Source organism: Notamacropus eugenii, chromosome 7 (assembly GCF_028372415.1).
Source record: "Notamacropus eugenii isolate mMacEug1 chromosome 7, mMacEug1.pri_v2, whole genome shotgun sequence".
Classification (NCBI taxonomy): domain Eukaryota; kingdom Metazoa; phylum Chordata; class Mammalia; order Diprotodontia; family Macropodidae; genus Notamacropus; species Notamacropus eugenii.
Window position 1 is genome coordinate 168,884,025 of NC_092878.1, and position 18,575 is coordinate 168,902,599.

At 50.4% G+C, this 18,575-nt stretch overlaps 1 protein-coding gene across 1 annotated transcript in view; it reads left to right on the plus strand.

Moving 5' to 3' along the window:
* Positions 1–582: 582 nt before the first annotated feature.
* Positions 583–18,575, plus strand: part of MTMR7 (myotubularin related protein 7) — a 49,252-nt gene continuing 31,259 nt past the window's right edge. The window contains exons 1-4 of the mRNA XM_072625650.1: positions 583–731; positions 2,923–3,085; positions 13,931–14,088; positions 17,688–17,816. Coding sequence (XP_072481751.1) covers positions 591–731; positions 2,923–3,085; positions 13,931–14,088; positions 17,688–17,816 — 591 coding nt within the window. The 5' untranslated portion in view covers positions 583–590. The remainder of the gene's footprint in view (positions 732–2,922; positions 3,086–13,930; positions 14,089–17,687; positions 17,817–18,575) is intronic.

An 18,575-nucleotide genomic window follows, 5' to 3' on the forward strand; every position in this document is an offset into this window, starting at 1 on the left:
ATAATGATCACCCTGCCTCCCAGGGCAGCTGTCAGCATCAAATGCAAAGTGCTTTGTCAGTCTTTTAAAGCGCTGTGGATGATTTCTGTCTGCTATGACGATCATGAGTTGATGTCTTACTGTGGGTGCAAAGTACCCGAGCCCTCAGTCAGTTGGTCAGTATTTATTAAGCACTTGCTGCGTGCCAGACACTGGACCAATGCTGGGATACAGAGCTGGGCCAGACAGTTCCTGCCCTCAGAAGTTCCCAGTCTAAGGGAGGAAGCCACGTGCAAATAGCCGCATTCAGACCAGGTGTGTATGAGCAGATCAGGGCTGGTCTCTGAGGGAAGGTCTGAGCACCAATGGGCTGCGTGGTCTCCCCATCGCTTGGCACCCAGTGAATGTTTGGCTTTTCAATCCTGGGGGAGAATGGACATTGAGGTTCACCCCAAAACTCTCTGAGGAAAACTCTTCCGAACAGTCTCAGGCATGGGGGGCTTTGGGGTGCAGTACATTGGTGGATATCGGACCATAAATATCGGGTCATGTGTTTGCTTTAATGACTCCCTTTGTCCCACATGCTCCATTCACAATACTGACTCTGAGAAATGGATTTCTCTGTTCAGGTAGAGAATGTCCGTCTGATGGAGAGAACATCTTCCAAAAAACCAGCCCTGGGGACTTTGTATCTGACGGCCACTCATGTCATCTTTGTGGAGAATGTGCCTGAAACCAGGAAAGAGACCTGGGTGCGTACTATCGCTACTATCCACTATTATGTGCTATTGTGCATCGTATATTTTGTTAGCATTTTGCCATTTCCATTTCGGGGCATGGCGGGGGTGAACCAGGAGTAAAGTCTGGTCTTGTCATCTTGTGGATGCCCACGTCTCGCTGAGCTCCACGGAAGATGTGGCTTCATCAGCCAAAGACTTGGGCTCTTCACATGTTTCCAGTCCTGGAAACATCCTCGATTGCCATGAATACATGGCACTTTTGGTTAAGTGAGGTTGGAGGCCTTCCTAAGAAGAGGCCAGAGGGAATGCATCAGTCAGCAATCAAGCTTCAGAACACAGTGACAAGGAGCAGTCCCAAGTGGTTCAAGGGAAAGGATTTGGAGTCAGAGAGTTTGGGCTCAGATCCTGCCCAGCCACTTACCAAGGGCCACCTGACTTCCCTGTGGTATTTGGACCCAGTGACCTGAAAGATGTGGGGGGAATTGGACTTGGGGGCCTCTGTAGCTGTCATCCTATCATGTTCTTTCACTCAAGACCCTGTCATTGCCTTAAGACTCACAACATTGCCCTAGTGGCCAAGGCCTGCCAAGCTATTTGTTCCCAGAAGTCTAGAAAATGGGCCATTTCAGGCCTGTAGTATTTCCTCATTTCTGAGAGGAAGAAAAGTGATGAGTCTAGTCACAAATAAAAGTGATGAGTGCAGTCACTCAATCAAGGAAAGCATGTGTGTGGCAAACCTTTGAGGCTTGACGCCCAGCAGAGGCCTGCAGCCAGCCAATTGTGGCATTGGCACCAGAACCCCGGGTCTGCAGGTCTATCAGCATCCTAGGACATTACCCCCCAGTGGCCTCTTTCCAGGAGATTTGCTTGAAGGAGAACCTTGAATCTTGAATACAGAGACACTTTCTCCTAGGAGTTCTGGGACTAGGCTGAGGGCGGGCTGCTCCTCCCCTTCCGTCTTCAGAACTTCTGACCACCAACAGTGGAGAAGACAGAAAGTCCAAGTGGCTTTTGGCCTGCACTATCCCTGAGACCCTGTGGTCCTCCTCTCCTGGGAACCATCATGGACTCTCATTGATTGGGTTACTTTATTGTGATGTCCCCAATGGCTCAGGATCTCTCACTGGCCCAAGGAACTCTGGGCCCACACACATTGGGTCTGATCCCTGGGGGAGGGTCAGTTTCCATCTTTGGCTCTCTGTCCCCCAAATGGAGTTCATTCAAGAAGACCTCCCAGACCCAGCAAAGGGACGGCTTATGTTTCAATTTCCCTCAGAGCAGTTAGTACGGTCCCCAAGTCCTACAGGGCCCCTGGGACACACTTTGGGTATTAGGTATGGGGCAGCCTTCCTCACGGAATATGACCGAAATGCTTGGATCCCCCAGGAGAACATCATAGTCCATTGGCTTCCTTCTGCCTTTCCCAAAGGAAGATTGAGGTTATGGGCAAGGAAACCCTCAGTCATTGTAATAGTCCCCCCTTTCCCCTTGTAAGATATGGGGGAGTTGGCTTGGGGGTCTCTGTAGCTGTCATCCTATTGTGTCCTTACACTTAAGACCCTGTCACTGACTTAAGGATTCACAGCATTGCCCTGGTGGCCAAGGCCTGCCAAGCTGTTTGTTCCCAGAAGTCTAGAAAATGGCCCATCTTCCCAAGACTTGTAATACCCCCCTGTGACTTAGAGCCTCTTCTTCTTCCCTCAAAGGCCAATAAAGAAGCAGCTCCCTTTCCGCCAGAGTTATTTGATAACTCTAGACTACATAGGGGTCATGTGGGCTGCCCTTTTTCTTCAGAGATCACTGCCTCAAGAAATCAGATTTTTCTGGAGAGCTCATTCAAAGTAGTCTGGTGTCTGAGCTCCCAAACTTGGGGTTACATAGTGGCCCCCTGGAACCCATGGCCGAGGCCCAAGCATGCGCTGCTGATCTGAGAACAACCTTCCCCTGGCCCCTAGGATCCAAGATCTAGAGCTGGGATAGACCTGTGTAGTCTAAGACACCCATTTTACAGTTGCAGAAACTGAGACTCAGAAGTGCCCAGCATCACACAGCTATGTCTGAGCCCCTAGGTTGGGGACAGGAATATGGAGAGAAGACTCAGGAGAAGCCGACCACACACCAGGGTGGTGTTTCCCCATAAAGGAAGTAAGTACTGAATAAGCCCTGCCTGTTGCTGGCCTAACCCTGTCATTGTGTGTTTCAGATTCTGCACAGTGAGATCTCCTCCATTGAAAAGCAGGCAACGACGGCAGGGGGGTGCCCGCTGCTCATCCGGTGCAAGAATTTCCAGGTGCTGCACCTCGTGGTCCCTCAGGAGCGAGACTGCCAGGATGTGTACATCTCCCTCCTCCGCCTGGCCAGGCCAGGTAGGGCAGAGGGGCCAGGGGCTCCCAGGGGGCTTTGGCAGATTTGAATCCGCCTCCTTGTACCACCATCTGGCCTGTATTTCTCCATCCTTTCCACAGGAATGAGCTATTCTCTCACCTACTTTGTTAGAATCTGTCTGTAGTTAATTGTTGCAAAGATCTTGGGAAAAGATCTTCCAAAGTCTTGTTCCCAAAGCTCTTTGGGGTGACTGCTTCCTTTTCTAGGCATTTGCTCAGCACGCCTCTAATGCTGCTGTTCAGCCATGTCTGAGTGTCTGTGACCTCATGAGTCATACCTGGTATTTTCTTGGCAAAGATACTGGAGTGGTTTATCATTTCTTTTTGCTAGTGGGCTAAGGCAACTAGAAGCTAAAGACTTGCTCAGTCACACAGTTGACAGGTCTGAGGCAGCATCTGAACCTGGTCTTCCTGACTCTGGGCCCAGCACTCTCTCCACAGGCCACCAGTCTACCATTCTGCAAGGAATCTAAGTCAGGCTCAGTGGCTTTTGATGACTGTAGACTCTGTTTTCTTCCTTTTCAAGTCCAGGGTATTTTCCTTTCTTCAGTCCTGTACTACTGGTCCTGCTCTCCAGGATCTCTCCAAGACCCCTGAGAATAGCCCAGAAGTGTCAGTCCTCTTGGCACCCTGGAGTGGGTAGCAGTGAGTGTGCCCTGCCAACTCGAATGCATCGAGGGCCATGAGGTTCTCGCTTGTCCTGGGCATCAGCTTCTGCTTGGAAGGCCACTTTTGTTCTCCGTGTTTCACCTCATCAGTAAGAACAAAAGCCAAGCCCACTGAGCATTCCAGCCTTCTTTTGGGGTTATCACACAGATTTAGAGCAGGAAGACCCTTGAGGCCCAGAGAGGTCAACCTGCCCAAACCTATGCAAGTCATTGTCAGCTCTGGACCTTGGCCTGTGGTCGTCTCCCTGCAACGCTTTGGCCTTCTCACCCCAGAGTAGCCAGTCAGGATGGTCCCATTATCCCTGAGCAGCAGTTCTATGCTTTCATCTTCCCATTTTCGTAGTAGAACCAAAAAACCCTGTGGTTGTTTTTATCGCTGTCCTTCCTTTTCTTCACCAACCTCAGATCATTCTAAGCTTCATCATTCCTGACTCTAAAAGCTGTGTGTGTTTGTACCTACCTTTGTTTGCATCTTTGGGACATGTCTTTAGAAACTATGACAACCCTTGAGTTCCCTGTGCAGCCACATCCACCTCTTTAGATGATGTGCTTTTTCACATGTGTTTTCAGAGCTTCCCTTTTTGCGGGCTGATTTTCCCTTGATAATTCTTGGTCATGAGATCCCATGTGTCATTCCTCTGAACCCTTTGGAGTGCTCTTTGGGAAAAACTGAAGGCAGTCCTGAAACCCTGGCCCCTACATGGAAATCCTGGGACATTGAGAAGCTGTTCTGGGAAGGCTGCTCTCCTGGGAGGGCTGCTCATCCACCTTTGGTGGCCAACTGTCACCCAGCTCTCACCTGTGACTCCAAGAAACAGCCACATTCCAACAGAACTGCCTTGGCAGGTGGGCTGAACCAGGTCCAGGGTAACTGAGAGGCCTCAAGATCATCATTGTGTTAGGGGAGTGTCCACCCCAGGCATGTGAAGACTCCCCTGGCAGAATGGGTGGATAACATGTCCCACAGCCCATGAAGATGACTGAAGTAGGAGCTACGGAGCACTTGGAGCTTGGTCAGACGTGGAAGATGCCAAGGTCATCCCCTGCATCCTGGGCCATTGCCAGTCATCCTGACTTTGTCTTGCCACTGGACTTTGATGAGGAAGGACAGTTGGAGGGGAAGCAAGGAAGCCTTTGCATTTGCTTGAGCTGAGTCTTGAAGAAAAATGAGGGTTCTAAGATTCAATGGTGAGAGGAGAGGGCATTCTAGGCATAAGGCATTGCCAGTTCACAGGTGCAGAGAGAGGAGAGAGTCTGGCACATGAGGAACAGGGAGAAGGCTTGTTTGGCTGGATCAGAGAATATAGGAAGTGGGGGCACTGGTCACTGAGGCTGCAAAGGTAGATGGAGCCAGCTTGTGGCTGCAGGAGGGGGGTGGGTTTGTCTTAGAGGCTGTGTAGAGCTCACAGGGAAGGAGAGGACTGATGTGGTCATGTCTGTGTGTTGAGAAAATTATCGTGTCATCTAGTGCTGATGGATGGAGAAGAGAGAGTCTGGGAACAAGGGGCCCCTTAGAAGGCTGGGGCATTCATCCAAGCAAGGGCTGCTGTGGACCTGGACCATGATGCTGGCTGTGGGAGGAGAGAGAAGGGGACAGAACCAGGATATGCCTTGGAGGCAAAATTGCTGAGATGTGGTGACTGCTCTTTTCTCTGGTCAGTCATGTACATTTCTCCAGGAAGGTGCCAACCCTGCCACAGACACTTGGACTTCTACGCCTGCTGTGGACGCTGGGAAAGAAAAAGGTCAGAGCCACTTGGGAGAGCTAGTGGTGAAGGAAGAGATGGGCCAGCTGCTTTGAAAATAATTAAACATTTCCAAGAGTAAGGCGGGGGAATGTAGTTCTCCAGGAAGTACCTTCGGGCTGGTGGCACAAGGCTGGCTAGGAGGCCCAAGCTGTTTTCCCTTTCCCTGGAACACAGGATGATGCTGATTGGAAGTTCAGTGGGAATGATGCTCATCCCTCATCCTGGGAATGTGGAAGGGGAGAGTGTTGAGTGGGAAAGCCACTTGAGGGTCTTCATTGTTGAGGGCAGACAGCTGGTAAAGACAAGGAAGCATCGACAAAGGCAAAGAACCTCTGGGAGGCCCGCTCTGAAGGAGAGAGGACCAATTCTCACTAAGAAGTCATATCTGATCAGGATACGAATGTGGGAAGGAGCCAAGGAGCCCACTAAGCCAATGGACACGAGCTGTGCCGTCCATTTAGCAACCGCTGTGATGGCTGAACTCAGAAGGGGAGGATGGAGCCAAGTACGATACCTACGGGAGACAGATTAGTCAGTAGCAGCAAAGGCAGAACCGAGGACAAGTCTGAACACCTCTGACCTCCTCAGCCACCTGCCTGGCTTGGGCTCCTCTTATCTTAGGCCAGAGTGGAGAGGCCAGAACCCTAAGCCAGCTCGCAGCCCAGAATGTGGCAGGGGGAGGGGGGACGCTCTTCAAGAACCCACCAGGGGAAAGAGGAAAGTCCTGTGCCATCCAGCCAGGGCAGGCCTCCCACGGCACCTGCAGCAGCTCTTTCAGGAAACAGAATTTTCCTACTAAAGATGACCTAGTCTCCTTGGATGCCACTGACTCACTTTGAAAGTAAAATTACTTACCAAAATAAATTTGTTTTAATATTAAAAACAAATAAGACTTGGCAACCAACCAGATATAGCTGGGAGCCAGGGATGGGGTACCAACCCCAAGCTGGTGAACCTGGGTGATTGGGAGCATGGCACTGCCCTCAATAAGAACAGGTGACTAGCTGGTGCTGTGGATAGAGTGCTCAGCCTGGAGGCAGGAAGATCTGAGTTCAGATCCTACCTCAGGCACTAGTTGAGTGAGGGTAAGTCTTTTGCCTACCTCAGTTTCCTCATCTGTAAAATGAGGATAACACTGGTGCCTCCTTCCCAGGGTTGTTGTAGGGATCAAATGTTTGTAAAGAGCTTCACTGACCTTAAAGTGCTACAGAAATGCTAACTACGATTGTTATCATAGAAGTAGAAGAGTCTAGGTGAAGGGCAGGCTATGAGGGCTGCTGAGGTGCCTTTGGAACATCTGGGTCCCAACCTGGGCTGTCCTCAGGAACTTTTGCCTACAGTTGGGGCTTTTTCTGCTTATTAGAAATTGGCTTGAGATTCTCTGCAAATACAATGTCACCTCTCCCAACGCAGTTTTCTCCTCAGCCCTCGTGTGTCCTGTGTAAGGCTGACCAGGTGCTAAGTCACCTTGTTTTCCACGTAGCTCTCCCTTGGAGCTGACTCAGTAACAGGGTGATGGCTGATGTGCCACCACTACCCCCCTGGTGATTAGGGCTGGCTATGACCTGCCCCAGATGGTCACTCCAGGGCTGATGGGCCTGGACTCTGGGGCTGCTGTTTTTTACCTGGTCTCGTCTGTCTTTCAGTAAATAGTGTAGCCAGGTGACCTACAATCCTTTCTTGAGCCACCCAGCATCTTGTCCTCCCATCCCAAACATGGATTGAATCACTCATAAGCTGACCACAGAGGAATCTTGGATGAGGAGGTATCTCGACTGGTCCTTGAGGTCTGGGGCAGAAATGGGGAGAATGCCCTGAGTGACCACGAGCAGAGACACAGAGTCAAGGACACAGGATGAGAATGGGGGAGAGCAGCCGGTTCTGTTGGAGGGCCCAGGGGAAAGAGAGGAGCTCTCCAGTGAGCTTGTATAGACAGGCATGAGCCAGGTGGTGAGAAGCCTTCCCCAGGGGCAGGCAGGAGCCCCTAAAAGTTTGGGAGCAGAGCAGCGCCGTGGCCTCCAAGGCGGTGTCCTGGGGAGGTGGCTCTGAAGGACCTGACAGACGACCAAGTCCTCATTGAACACACTCCATCCATTGCTGACTCAGTGGGGCCAGTGTACATCTCTCTCTGGGTCATCAGGTGAGGAGTTCTGCATTCTGTCCTCTCATTTCATGGGGGGCTATCAAGCTTCAAGTGTTGTTGTCATTCAGTCATTCCAATGACTTCTGACTCTCCGTGACCCATGTGGAGTTTTCTTAGCAGAGACCCTAGAGTGGTTCGTCATGTTGTCTCCAGATGAGGAAACTGAGGCCAACAGGATAAAGTGATTTGCCCCGGGTCACACAGCTGGTTGGTGTCTGAGGCTAGAATTGACCTCATGAAGAGGAGTCCTCCTGACTCAACCCCATGGCCTATCCTAGAGTAGTTTGTGCCTGAAGGTTGGGCTTGTAGTCAGGAAGGCTTGGGTTCCAATCCCACCTCTGATGCTGTCTCTGTGACCTTGGGCAAGTCACTTGAGTTCGTTTCCCTGGGTCTCAGTTTCCTCTCTGGAGCAGGGCTAGATGGCTTGTGGGTTCTTCCAGCTTTATGTGTATGAGCTTGTCCACTTGGCAGGAGGTCTCCAGTGGAGTGCCCCAGGGATCTGTGCTTGACCCGGGTTGCTGAAACAGCTTTATATATGAATTGGATAGAAGGGAACAGGACTCGCTCATCAGATTGGCTGAGGAGGCACAGTCAGGAGGGATCTTGAGCCCTCTCGGGTGGGTTGGCAGAAGCCAGACGATTGCCTTCAGCTGGGGCATTGAGCTGACTTTGATGAGATAACTTTGCACATAATCAGAACCTTGCCCACAGAAGCCTAGCCCTGCTCACACAGGGTGGGTCTATGTGGAAGTGGGGCCTCAGCTGGTGAGGGGCAGTGAGGTCTGGGGCTGCCCTAGGGCACCTGTGGTGTTCAGGCTGAGCCTGGACTAGCGAGCCTAGCCTCAGTCACCCTCTGTCCAGCCCATCCTGGAGTGGAGCATTCATCTTAGGAGAGAGGGAGATAAAACCATATCCAGAGAGTGGAAAGTTGGGTGCCCCAAGAGATGGCAATTAGTATTTATTTTTAAATACAGGACAAAAAGTCTGAGCATCAGACAGCAGAGGGGCCTTAAGGCCATGCTCCATCAGCATTGTGTGGAGGGCCTGGGGGCATAGGGATCTGAGGGGCGCTGTGTGGAGGAGGGATCTCTCTGGGTCTGCCTGTCCTCAGAGCCAGGAGCAGAGCAGCATGGAGCCTGGAGGTGACCATGAGGACTGGCCCAGCTGGGAATGGGCTGCCCCAGGAGGTGGTAGAGGCCTGGTACCTCAGGGATGTTTCCACGCAGGGGCTGCTGGATGGCCCCCTGTGAAGCGTGCCCTAGTATGGATCCTTGGGTGACTTGGCTGAAAAGCCTGAGGTCCCTGTGAGCTCGGAGGCTGTGAGTCCCATTATGGAGTGAGGCCAGGGCAGCCTCCCCTAGACAGAGCTGGTCCATTTGTATCAGGTGCCTGCTCCCAGCACAGGACTTTGCCCCCCTGCCCTGACTTTACTGAGGATACTGAGGCCAGCCAAGCCAGCTACCTACCTCTGCTACTCTCCAGGGTCCCCCATTCTCTCCTGACCCTTCTCAGCCCTCCCAGGCCAACTTCTCACCCTATGGTGGGAACTACTTTCTCTGCACAGCTGTGCTTGTTTGGTTGTGGCCTGCAGGGCCATGACCTTGGATGAGTTTGACGGTCAAGCCTGGCCTAAGGATCCAGACCCATCCATCCCCTGGCCTAGACCCTCCCTGTTCACTTCTCTTCCCTGTTCCTCTGAGTTGGCTCCAAGAATAACTCATTACGGATGCCAGCTGAGCATGGCATGGCCCCTTGAGCCTTTCCAAAGTTCCTTGTTTCTCCCTTGCACCATTTCTACTGATGGAGCAGAATTCTTGCAGTTTGCTTGAAAAACCAAGTCTGGTGTCACCCTTTTTACTACTCAAAGTCTTCCTTATGGTATCTGGGAAACACTGCAGGGCTCACCTGCCACATGCTTCCTCCTTCTTTGCTTATGACTCGTTAACAGCTTTCCTTGGTGCCCATCCTGCATTCCCACTTTGCATAAAGACTAGAGTGGAAGAAAGGGAGGGAGGCAACTTCTGGTCAAGATGATCAGCCCTGGGATGGCATCCAGAGGAGTGGAGAGGTTCCCTGGGCCCTGCCTGCCTCTTCTCAAACAAGCCTGGAGGGCAGCAGGCTGGAGGCCCATGGCTTGGCTTGGAACCCCTGCCTTGCCATCTGTGTGACCCAACGTTGGATACATATCCATCCACCCTGCAGTGTGACCCTAACCCTGTCTTTTCATTCCTTACTTTCCTCTTCTGGATGTTTCCATAGGTAGTCTCTGAGGGCAGAAGGATGTAGATCTAGAGCTGGGAAGGACCTTGGGATTCCTCTAGGCTGAATTCCTCATTTTACAGATTAAGAAACTGAGGTATTTAGGGTTAGAATCAGAGGTTTAGTGCTTGCCCAAGGTCACACAGAGAAGACTCAGCTTTGAATGCAAGCCTTGCCACTACTAGTTGTGTGGCCTTGCAGAAGTCACTTACCCCTCTGCACCCCAGATCTCTACTTCTTAAATGAGAGGCTTGTACTAACTGACCTCAGTGGACATCTCTGCCCTAATCCCTGGGCTCCCAGTGGTCTTCCCTGGTGGCTACCACAGGGCTCTGCATATGGTCTATGCTGCCCCAGCCCTGGAAGCATCCTCAGAGTGGGCTAATCAGACAACAGAAGGATCATGAAGTCAAGAAAGGAGCCAGCCTAAAACTCACAGCCTCCAGTAGCTACACACAGACAACCAAAGTTTGAGTATCAAAGGGGAAGCTCCTGAGGTCCGGATGTGGGGCAGCAAGTTTGGCCTTGCAGGTATCACTAAGGTTGGATATCACTAGCGCTTCTGACATAGAAGTGAGGTAGCATTGTATATCAAAAAGACACGTAAGGAATTCCAAGAAGCAGAGAGGGAAAACATTTGGGTGAAAGTCAAAGGCATGTCTTTGGTGTGTGCTAGAGATCGCCTGGCCAGAAAGTGGACGTAGATGAAGCCTGGCATGGAAACAGGATGATAGCAGTGATAGGGGACTTTGATTATCCAGACACTTGCTAGGGTCTCCTCCCTCTCTCTCTGCCCTCCTCGTTCTTGGCTGACCAGACTTGAAGAACAGTTGTTAAAGGCTTCACTCTCACTTTGTAGGAGGTCTCCACGGCTCTGTGCTTGGCCCTGTGTGTTTAACGTCTTTATCAGTCACTTGAATAAAAGGGATAATGGTAAGCTTATGCAGATGGCACCCAGCTGACTGGATGACAGAGTCTGGATTTAAAAAGATACTGAGAGGTTAGAATGGGACATTTGGTTGAATCTAAGAGGATGGAATTCGGGAAAAATAAATGTATTCTTAGACTTGGGTTCAAAAAATCAACCTGATAAACACAGGCTATGGGAGGCACAGTTAGAAAGCAGTTGGTCTGAAAAAGATCTTGAGGTCTTAGTGGGCTATCAGTTCACTCTGCATTAGCAGTGTGATGTGGCAGCCCCCGTAGCTTTTGAAAGTTGGGGCCACATCAAGAGGGGCAGAGGGGAGATTCCCTCTGTTCCGCCACAGTAGCCAAAGGATTGCACCCCCTGGTGGAGAGATTACATATGACCCTCCTATTATGATTAATTATATGCATACATAATAACGGTGTAATATATAATAGTTTGATAATTATATAATAAAATAGACAAATAATTAGATCCAATTATTTTATAATTACAGAAAATAAATTACAGATAATTAGATTTAATTGTTTTATGATGACGTAATAAATTACGTGTAATTAATCAAAGAAAAGTCCATTTTCTGTAGGTTTAGAGACAGCAGGATGTGAGCCCATAGGGGAGTGCTTAGACTAGGGCAGTGCCACCCAGGCACCACCCAGGCCAGATGGCACCTGTGTTAGAAACTCCTTGTAAGAGCGGTTGATAGGCGTATTCTAGAACTGCAGGCTTGAAAGCCAGTTCATGTCACAAGTCCTCTTCCTCTTCCCAAGGAGGCCCAAAGAGATGAAGGGTCTGACCCCAAGTCACACAGACAGGAAACGAAGAGCTTGTCCTGAGGGCTTCCGATGACAAAACCAGCCACCTTGACCCTCCTGCCTTCATGCCAAGGCCTCATAGGCAGTCCTTTAAAAACAAAATAGCTTCATGCCTTGAAAGATCTAGAAAAATTCTGGTGTTTTTTCTGACCCCAGACTCCATCTGAGAGGATTCAGACTTGTTGATGACTAAAAGTCTCCTGATTCTGTGTTTTTACTGAACATACTGACAATACCAGGCAAGGGCTCTTTGACGGTGCCGCCCTGGCTTCTGGTACACTATGAGAGCATATGAATCCTCCCTGGCTTGTTCTGAAGTCACAGACAGTCTGGGCACCCTTGAAACAGGAGCTTGGCTTGTTAGGAGCTACAGCTCTGAGGCTCTCCCTTTGGGACTGGGAATGGTGACCTAAGACAGGCCACCTGGCCTAGTGCACAAGGAGTTAGCCTTGGAACCACAGATACCTGAATTCAGGTTCTGCCTTGAGGAGCTCTTTTTGTCCGGGTGCCCCGATCAGGTCTTTCTAATATGATGAGTCAGAGCAACTGACAGTCTATGTTGGTAGACGGAGTTTGCTTAGCAAGGATTCTCCTACCCCTGTGCAATCGTAGGTCCAAAGCAAAAGAGAAAGAAAAGGATAATTGAGAGATTATAAATTGGCTTTCTTCATTTATAACCTCAGTGGGTTCAGTCCACTTAATGAGGAGAAGGCAGAGGAGGTATTGGAAGGCCCCTGGGCTCTCACCATAAGTAACTCAGGCAACTTTCTTCTCCTGGATGCAGAGGTCCATCTTCTCATTCTGGCCAAGCTCCTGGATCTAAACAGTGAGACTTGTAAGGCACCGATGCCCACGGGCTGCCAAGGCTGCCAAGGGTTAAGGAACTTGATGAGGACTAGCCATGCTTGCTCTTCAAGGAAGCTGCCAAGGCTCCTGATTTAGCTTGTGTGGGTATGGGTGTATATGCGGCCTCCAAGGATTGAAGCTTGTCCTGGAGTGCGCTCCCTGTGTACCCTCTCCCTCCCTTCACTGACTCAGGTCCTGTGGTTTGGCTTTTTTTGAATCACTTCCTAATTTCTGGTTCCCAAGGATTGTGGTGGCCTGAGGCTGTGACCTCGGCCTGGCCAGTCCTGGGATATCAGATACACAGTCTGACCCCAGGCCTATCCGCAAACCTTTCCCACCTGGGTACAGCCTGCCAGGACATGGTCTCCCCATGAAGTTTCCCTGTGAGTGTGTGTGTGTGTGTGTGTGTGTGTGTGTGTGTGTGTGTGTAATAGAAACATTTTCTCTCTCATAGCACACAATCAGTCAACATTAATTAAGTGCCTACTATGTGCGTGGCAGTGTGCCAAGGGCAAGGGATATGGACAAAGGCAGTAGACAGCCCCTACCCTCAAGGAGCTGACAATCTAACGGGGGAGACAGGTGCACAAACACATACAAAGCAGTCTCTGTCTTCTGAGTCAAATTGGGCCCTGTCCCTTTCACAAACACTCTCAGACTGGGGAGTTAGAAGAGATGGCCTTGGCGTGACGTCAGGACTCCTGGGAGGTCCTTGTCCGCCTCCTGCTAGAGCAGTCCCACCCTGCCTCCTTTCTTTCCCTGGGTCTCTGGGCAGAAAGTAACTTTTCTGCATCTGGTGAATGGCCTTCTAGCTCAACTGCATAGTGACCTCTGGCCAGAACCAGCTGGTGCTGGTCTCCACAGATTCCTTCTCTTAGTGAGGGACACTACATGTGAAAATGATGTCAGGGAGCCGCAGTTAATGCATGTCCCATACGGATGTTGTAAGAGGGAAAGCCTGAGCACCAGTCCCTGGGGTGACTGGGGGAGTAGGCATGACTAGGTGCTGGGGGCCGGGGCTGGGGCAAGGGATACCAGGCTCTCCTCCATTCCAGCTAAGATGGAGCTGAATGGAAAACAGGAATGTGGAAACCCTTGTAAGGGTTTGAAGAGAAGGCGCACTCACTGTACCATGATCAGTAACATCAAGCTTGGGTGGGGAAGGAAAGCTGTTTGCAAGACACAGAACAATGCCCAGTATGCTGGGGGCTGCCTGTAACATGTCTCTGCATCTGGCCTGAGGGAAGGGAGCTAGTATCATGGTCCTTATGGGGGCTTTGGGGTCTGCAGCAATGGGGGAAGGAGAGGGGGTCCAGCCCATAGGGAAGCCCTTCACCCACATCGCTGGAACCGGAAGGGTATCCTGGTGGTGGCTACTGGGCCTGGGTCTCACTGTCTGCCTCTGACCTCTACCTTTCAGTGAAATATGAAGAACTATTCTGTTTCTCCTTCAACCCCAAGCTGGATAAAGAAGAGCGGGAGCAAGGCTGGAGGCTGGTAGATCTCCGTGAGGAGTACCAGCGCATGGGCATCCCCAACAGCTTCTGGCACCTCAGTGATGTCAACAGAGACTACCGGGTAAGTGCAGTGGGTGACGGGCTGGTGGGGCCATGAATGATGCCCTACCACTTACAGATCTGGCTGGCAGGACCTCCCTTCTGCTCTTCTAAAACCGGGTGCTTGTGGGCAAAGCTATGGGCCAACAGAGACCAAGAGAGCTGGTTGGGGCACTCGCCGGCCAGCTTGCCGCATCTCTGGATGGGCAGTGTTCTCATGCACATAGTAGGTGATATAAAGAGGCTCATCCCCTCCCCTGCCTTCCCTCATGTAGCTGGTCTACTTTTCCCTCAGGAAGGAGAATGATCTTCTCCATCCTTTTAGAAAGGGTAACTTGAAGATGTAGGGTCCCATAGAGAAAAGAACATGGTGCTAGAAGTCAAGACAGATGCCTGGGCCTCCACCCCAGCTCTGCTTTGGGACCTTGGAATAAGCTGACTCCAGTGTCCCTGCCCCCCTGCCCCCTCTCCAAAGATGAGGCATTTGGAGCCAACGATCCCCAGGGCGATTTTTGGCTCTGGGATTCTGGGATGGAATCTTCCTTCCATGACTTCTCATGGTAACAGCCATGTGGAGCTTGCTTTAACTTCTCTGAGAAGATGAGTGAAACATTCTGCACCTCCAGAGAGAGAATGCACAGCATCTGAGTGCCGATCAAAGCCTCCATTTTTTACCGTCTCTATTTTGGCAGCGAGGCTAATAGGGAAGTGTGTGTTGAATGGTTTCATGTTGTGTGGTTGCTATCCCATTGCTTGGGGAGGAAGGAGAGAATTCAGAACTCAAAATTTTTAAAATGAATTGTTAAAAATAGAGAAATAATACATAGAGAAATAAAAAAGAAATTAAAAACCTAACTAGGAAGTTTCTGCAGACTCACCCAGGGAAGCCTGGTCCTCTCTTTTCTGGAGCTTGTGCCAGGCATTCAATACTACATGTAAATCCAGATGAAAATGTTCAAAAATGTAGGGAGCACTGGGGCTTTCCAGGGACTTATTTCTGGGAGGAGAATCCTAGAATCGTCCACTGGGAAGGGACCTAGAGCATCTGACGCTTCTCACTGTCATCTCTTGGTGTTTCTAATTGTGATAAATGCCTTATTAAAGAACAATGTGATTTCTTTAAAAGAAAGAAAGTGCAAGGCATGTTTATAGGATAGGAGACACCTGGGTGGCTGGCAGGACTAGTGTGGAGAGGTCTGGAAAAATAGGCCTTGAATGCCACCCTAAAGACTTTGGATTTCCTTCTGTAAGCAGAAGGCAATTTGGTTGGTGAGATGTACCTGGAACCATGAGTCAGACTAAGCTGGCAGCCAGGAGGGAGTGAGAACCAGATGCCTGGTCCAGTCCTTGATTATAGAGTGATGTCTGAAATCGGTCCATTTGGATGGCACCAGATGGGAGGAATGGTTATTGGTGGGTAAAGCAGGCTGCTTCACTAGATTTGCTCTGGTTGGTTTATCATTTTCCATTTATTTCTTGTTGTTTTGCCTTTGGATCATAATGGTACAACCAGTCCCTGCAGATCCCTGCCCTATAATAGAGGGACATGAGGAGCCAAAGCAGATGGTGCCATTACCCCTTCTGAGGGGGAATGCCCCATTCCTCAGGCATCATCCCTGCTTCTGCACCAGAAGTAGGGACTTGTGCCTCGCTGGACATCTTCTGGAGCCCCAGTGGGTCTATCTGCTTCCCTGGAGCTCAGCCAGCCTTAGCCTTGACTTTCCCACATCCCTGCACTCAGTCCTTTCCTAGTTCTCCTTCCACAGAATCACAGAAGTCAAGTTTTGGGAGGGCCCTCTGAGGCCATCCAATCCACACCAACCCAAATAACTCCCTCTCTAACAAGTGATCATCCAGCCTGGGTGTGAAGATGTCCAAGGAAGGGGAGCCCACCACCCCTCCTGGCAGCCCATCTCATTCTTGGATGGCTCCCAACTTGAAGGGATTTGCCCTGACATACAGCCCATCACTGCCCTGATTCGGCCCTCAGAGGCCAAGCAGAAGAAATCCTGTCCCTCCCTACCCTCCTTTCCCTAGCAGACGCTTATGTCCCCACGAAGCTGAGGATAAACACCCCTGGTTCCTTCCCTTCCTTCTCCTATGGCCTGGATTCCAGACCATGGGCTTTCTTTGATCTTTGTCCATTCAGACAAGGCTTCTCTGGTTTCTCTGAATTCCTCACTCATCATTCCTGGTGATACAATAACATTCATTTCCTGCATCCACCACAGTCAGTCAGCCACTCCCCAGCTGAGGGGCACAGCCTTTGTTTCCACCTTTGATCTGCCCTCTCAGATGCTGCTGTAAATCTTCAGGTAGACCTAGGAACCTTGTTTCACACTTTTGAGCTTCGCATATGTGCTCAGGAGTGGGACAAGGTGACTCAGTAGATAAAACGTTGGCTTTGCAGTCAGGAAGACCTGAGTTCAAATCTGGCCTCAAGCGCTTAATCGTGTGACCCTGGGCAAGTCTTTAACCTCTGTCAGTCTCAGTTTTCTATCTATGGAATGGGAATTCTAATGGTACCTACCTCCCAGGATTATGAGGATCAGATGAGATAATACATGTGAACACATCGCACACCTGTAAGTGCGAGATTTGTTGTCACGTCCAGCTCTTGCCAAGACAATGGGGTGGTTTGACCGAAACTGAGGAAAGCAGGGTTAAGTGACCTGCCCAGGGTCACCCAGCTAGGAAGTATCTTTGGCCAGATGTGGCCTCAGGTCTTCTTTGCCCCAGGTCTGGTGCAGCTGTACACACCAGTTACTATCATGTATTAATGAATGATGATGGTGCATATACAGTATACTGCACTTGTGGTCCACTAAAACTCTCAGATCTTTTTCGGATGAATTGAGGTATAGCCTTCTTTCTTCTTATACTTCTGAAGTCCATTTTTTCAGACCAAAGTCTGACTATATATTTTTCCTGTTTAACATTTATCCATTAGCTCAGTGGCCTAATCTGCCAGGAACTTGTCAAAAATGGCCTCCAACTCTCCTCATTTAACAAGCATGTCTGTATCTAAAACAATAATGAAAATGTTAAAATGCATTCATAAAAGGTCAGTTCTAGATCAGTGAGGCACTCCACAGGAGACCTCCTTGCATGTTCACACTGGGTCATTTATGCCACATTGGCAGTTGGGTCGCTCACTAGCTTCAAATTCGGCTCATTCTACTATCATCCTGCCCATATCTCTAGACCCATATTTACACCAGATGTAGTGTGAAGACTATGTGGGAAATTCTAGGCATATCCCACTCTGCCTGCATAGTAACCCTGTCGGAAGGTGAGATGGGATTAGTCCGGCCCTTGTGTTCCTGCTGAAGCCTGGCTGGCTCTTTGTGATCGCTGCTTCCTTTTCGAAATATTCACAGACCCTCCCTTTAATAAAGCAGACTTGAATTTTGTCAGGAATGAAGTCAAGCTCGCTAAGCTATATGTTGTAGCCTTTGTTCTCCATCCTTTTCCCCAGCCTCCCCTCCCTCTCTCCCCCACCCCCATTCCCAATCTCCCCTTGCACTCAGAACTTAAAAGTCCAGCAAACCTGGTACTGGGTCTCAATGCACAGACATCCCAATGGATTTTCTAAAGCCACGCTTGTATTCTGTTGAACAGGTGTGTGACTCGTATCCCACTGACGTCTACGTCCCCAGGTCGGCTACTGCGCACATCGTTGTGGGTAGCTCCAAGTTCCGAAGCCGCCGCCGGTTTCCTGCCTTGTCTTATTACTGTAAAGACACCAATGTGAGTCATGGGTTCCAGGCTCTCTTCCCCTTGATCTGCCCTGCCTGGGCCTCTGTTGGGGGGTGGGCTCTGTCCTTCTGGTCAGTGTCCTGCTCTGGCCCAGGACCCTGGCCCTGCCGGCCGAGGTATGTGTCCTGATGCCCTCTAGCCTAGCTCCACACACCCTTAGTCAGGGGACCCAGATGAGAGCCTTGAGAGCTGTGGTCTTCCTTCACAGGCCCCTTGGGAGCCCAGGAGCATGTCCCCAGAGTGGTGTTGGAGCCTTCCTCAGGCACCCAGAGAAGCAATGTGTTCTTGGGATTGTCATTGTGACCAGTTTGGGGTCTGTGGGGGTGGGTTTAATTGGTGGAAATGCCCAGAAAGTTTCTAAGCCCCAAGAGGCCTGTTCAGTGGAAGGAGCAGCTCCCAGCTCCAAGCCTAGAGACCTGGGTGCGAGGGCTGGCTCTGCCACTCCTGAGTTAGGTGTCTCTGGATGAGTCCTTCGGTTATGCTTTCCTCTCAAATACGCTTGGCACAGTGCTTTGCACAATGCTAATTCAAGGCTTGATAACTGGGTTTGAGAAGTCTGAATGTTCTCTAGAATCCTTCCCAGCTTAGACGGGCTTATTGCCTGGTAGAGAGTGTTGAATGAAGCCATAAGTCACTGTAACACAGTGGCGTGGAGTTGGAGTGAGTGTGTGAGCTTGCTCTGGCCACACTCCAGTCAAGGAATCCAGAGGCGTTCTCCAGGATGGCAGTGACCTTAGAGGTTGGTCGCTC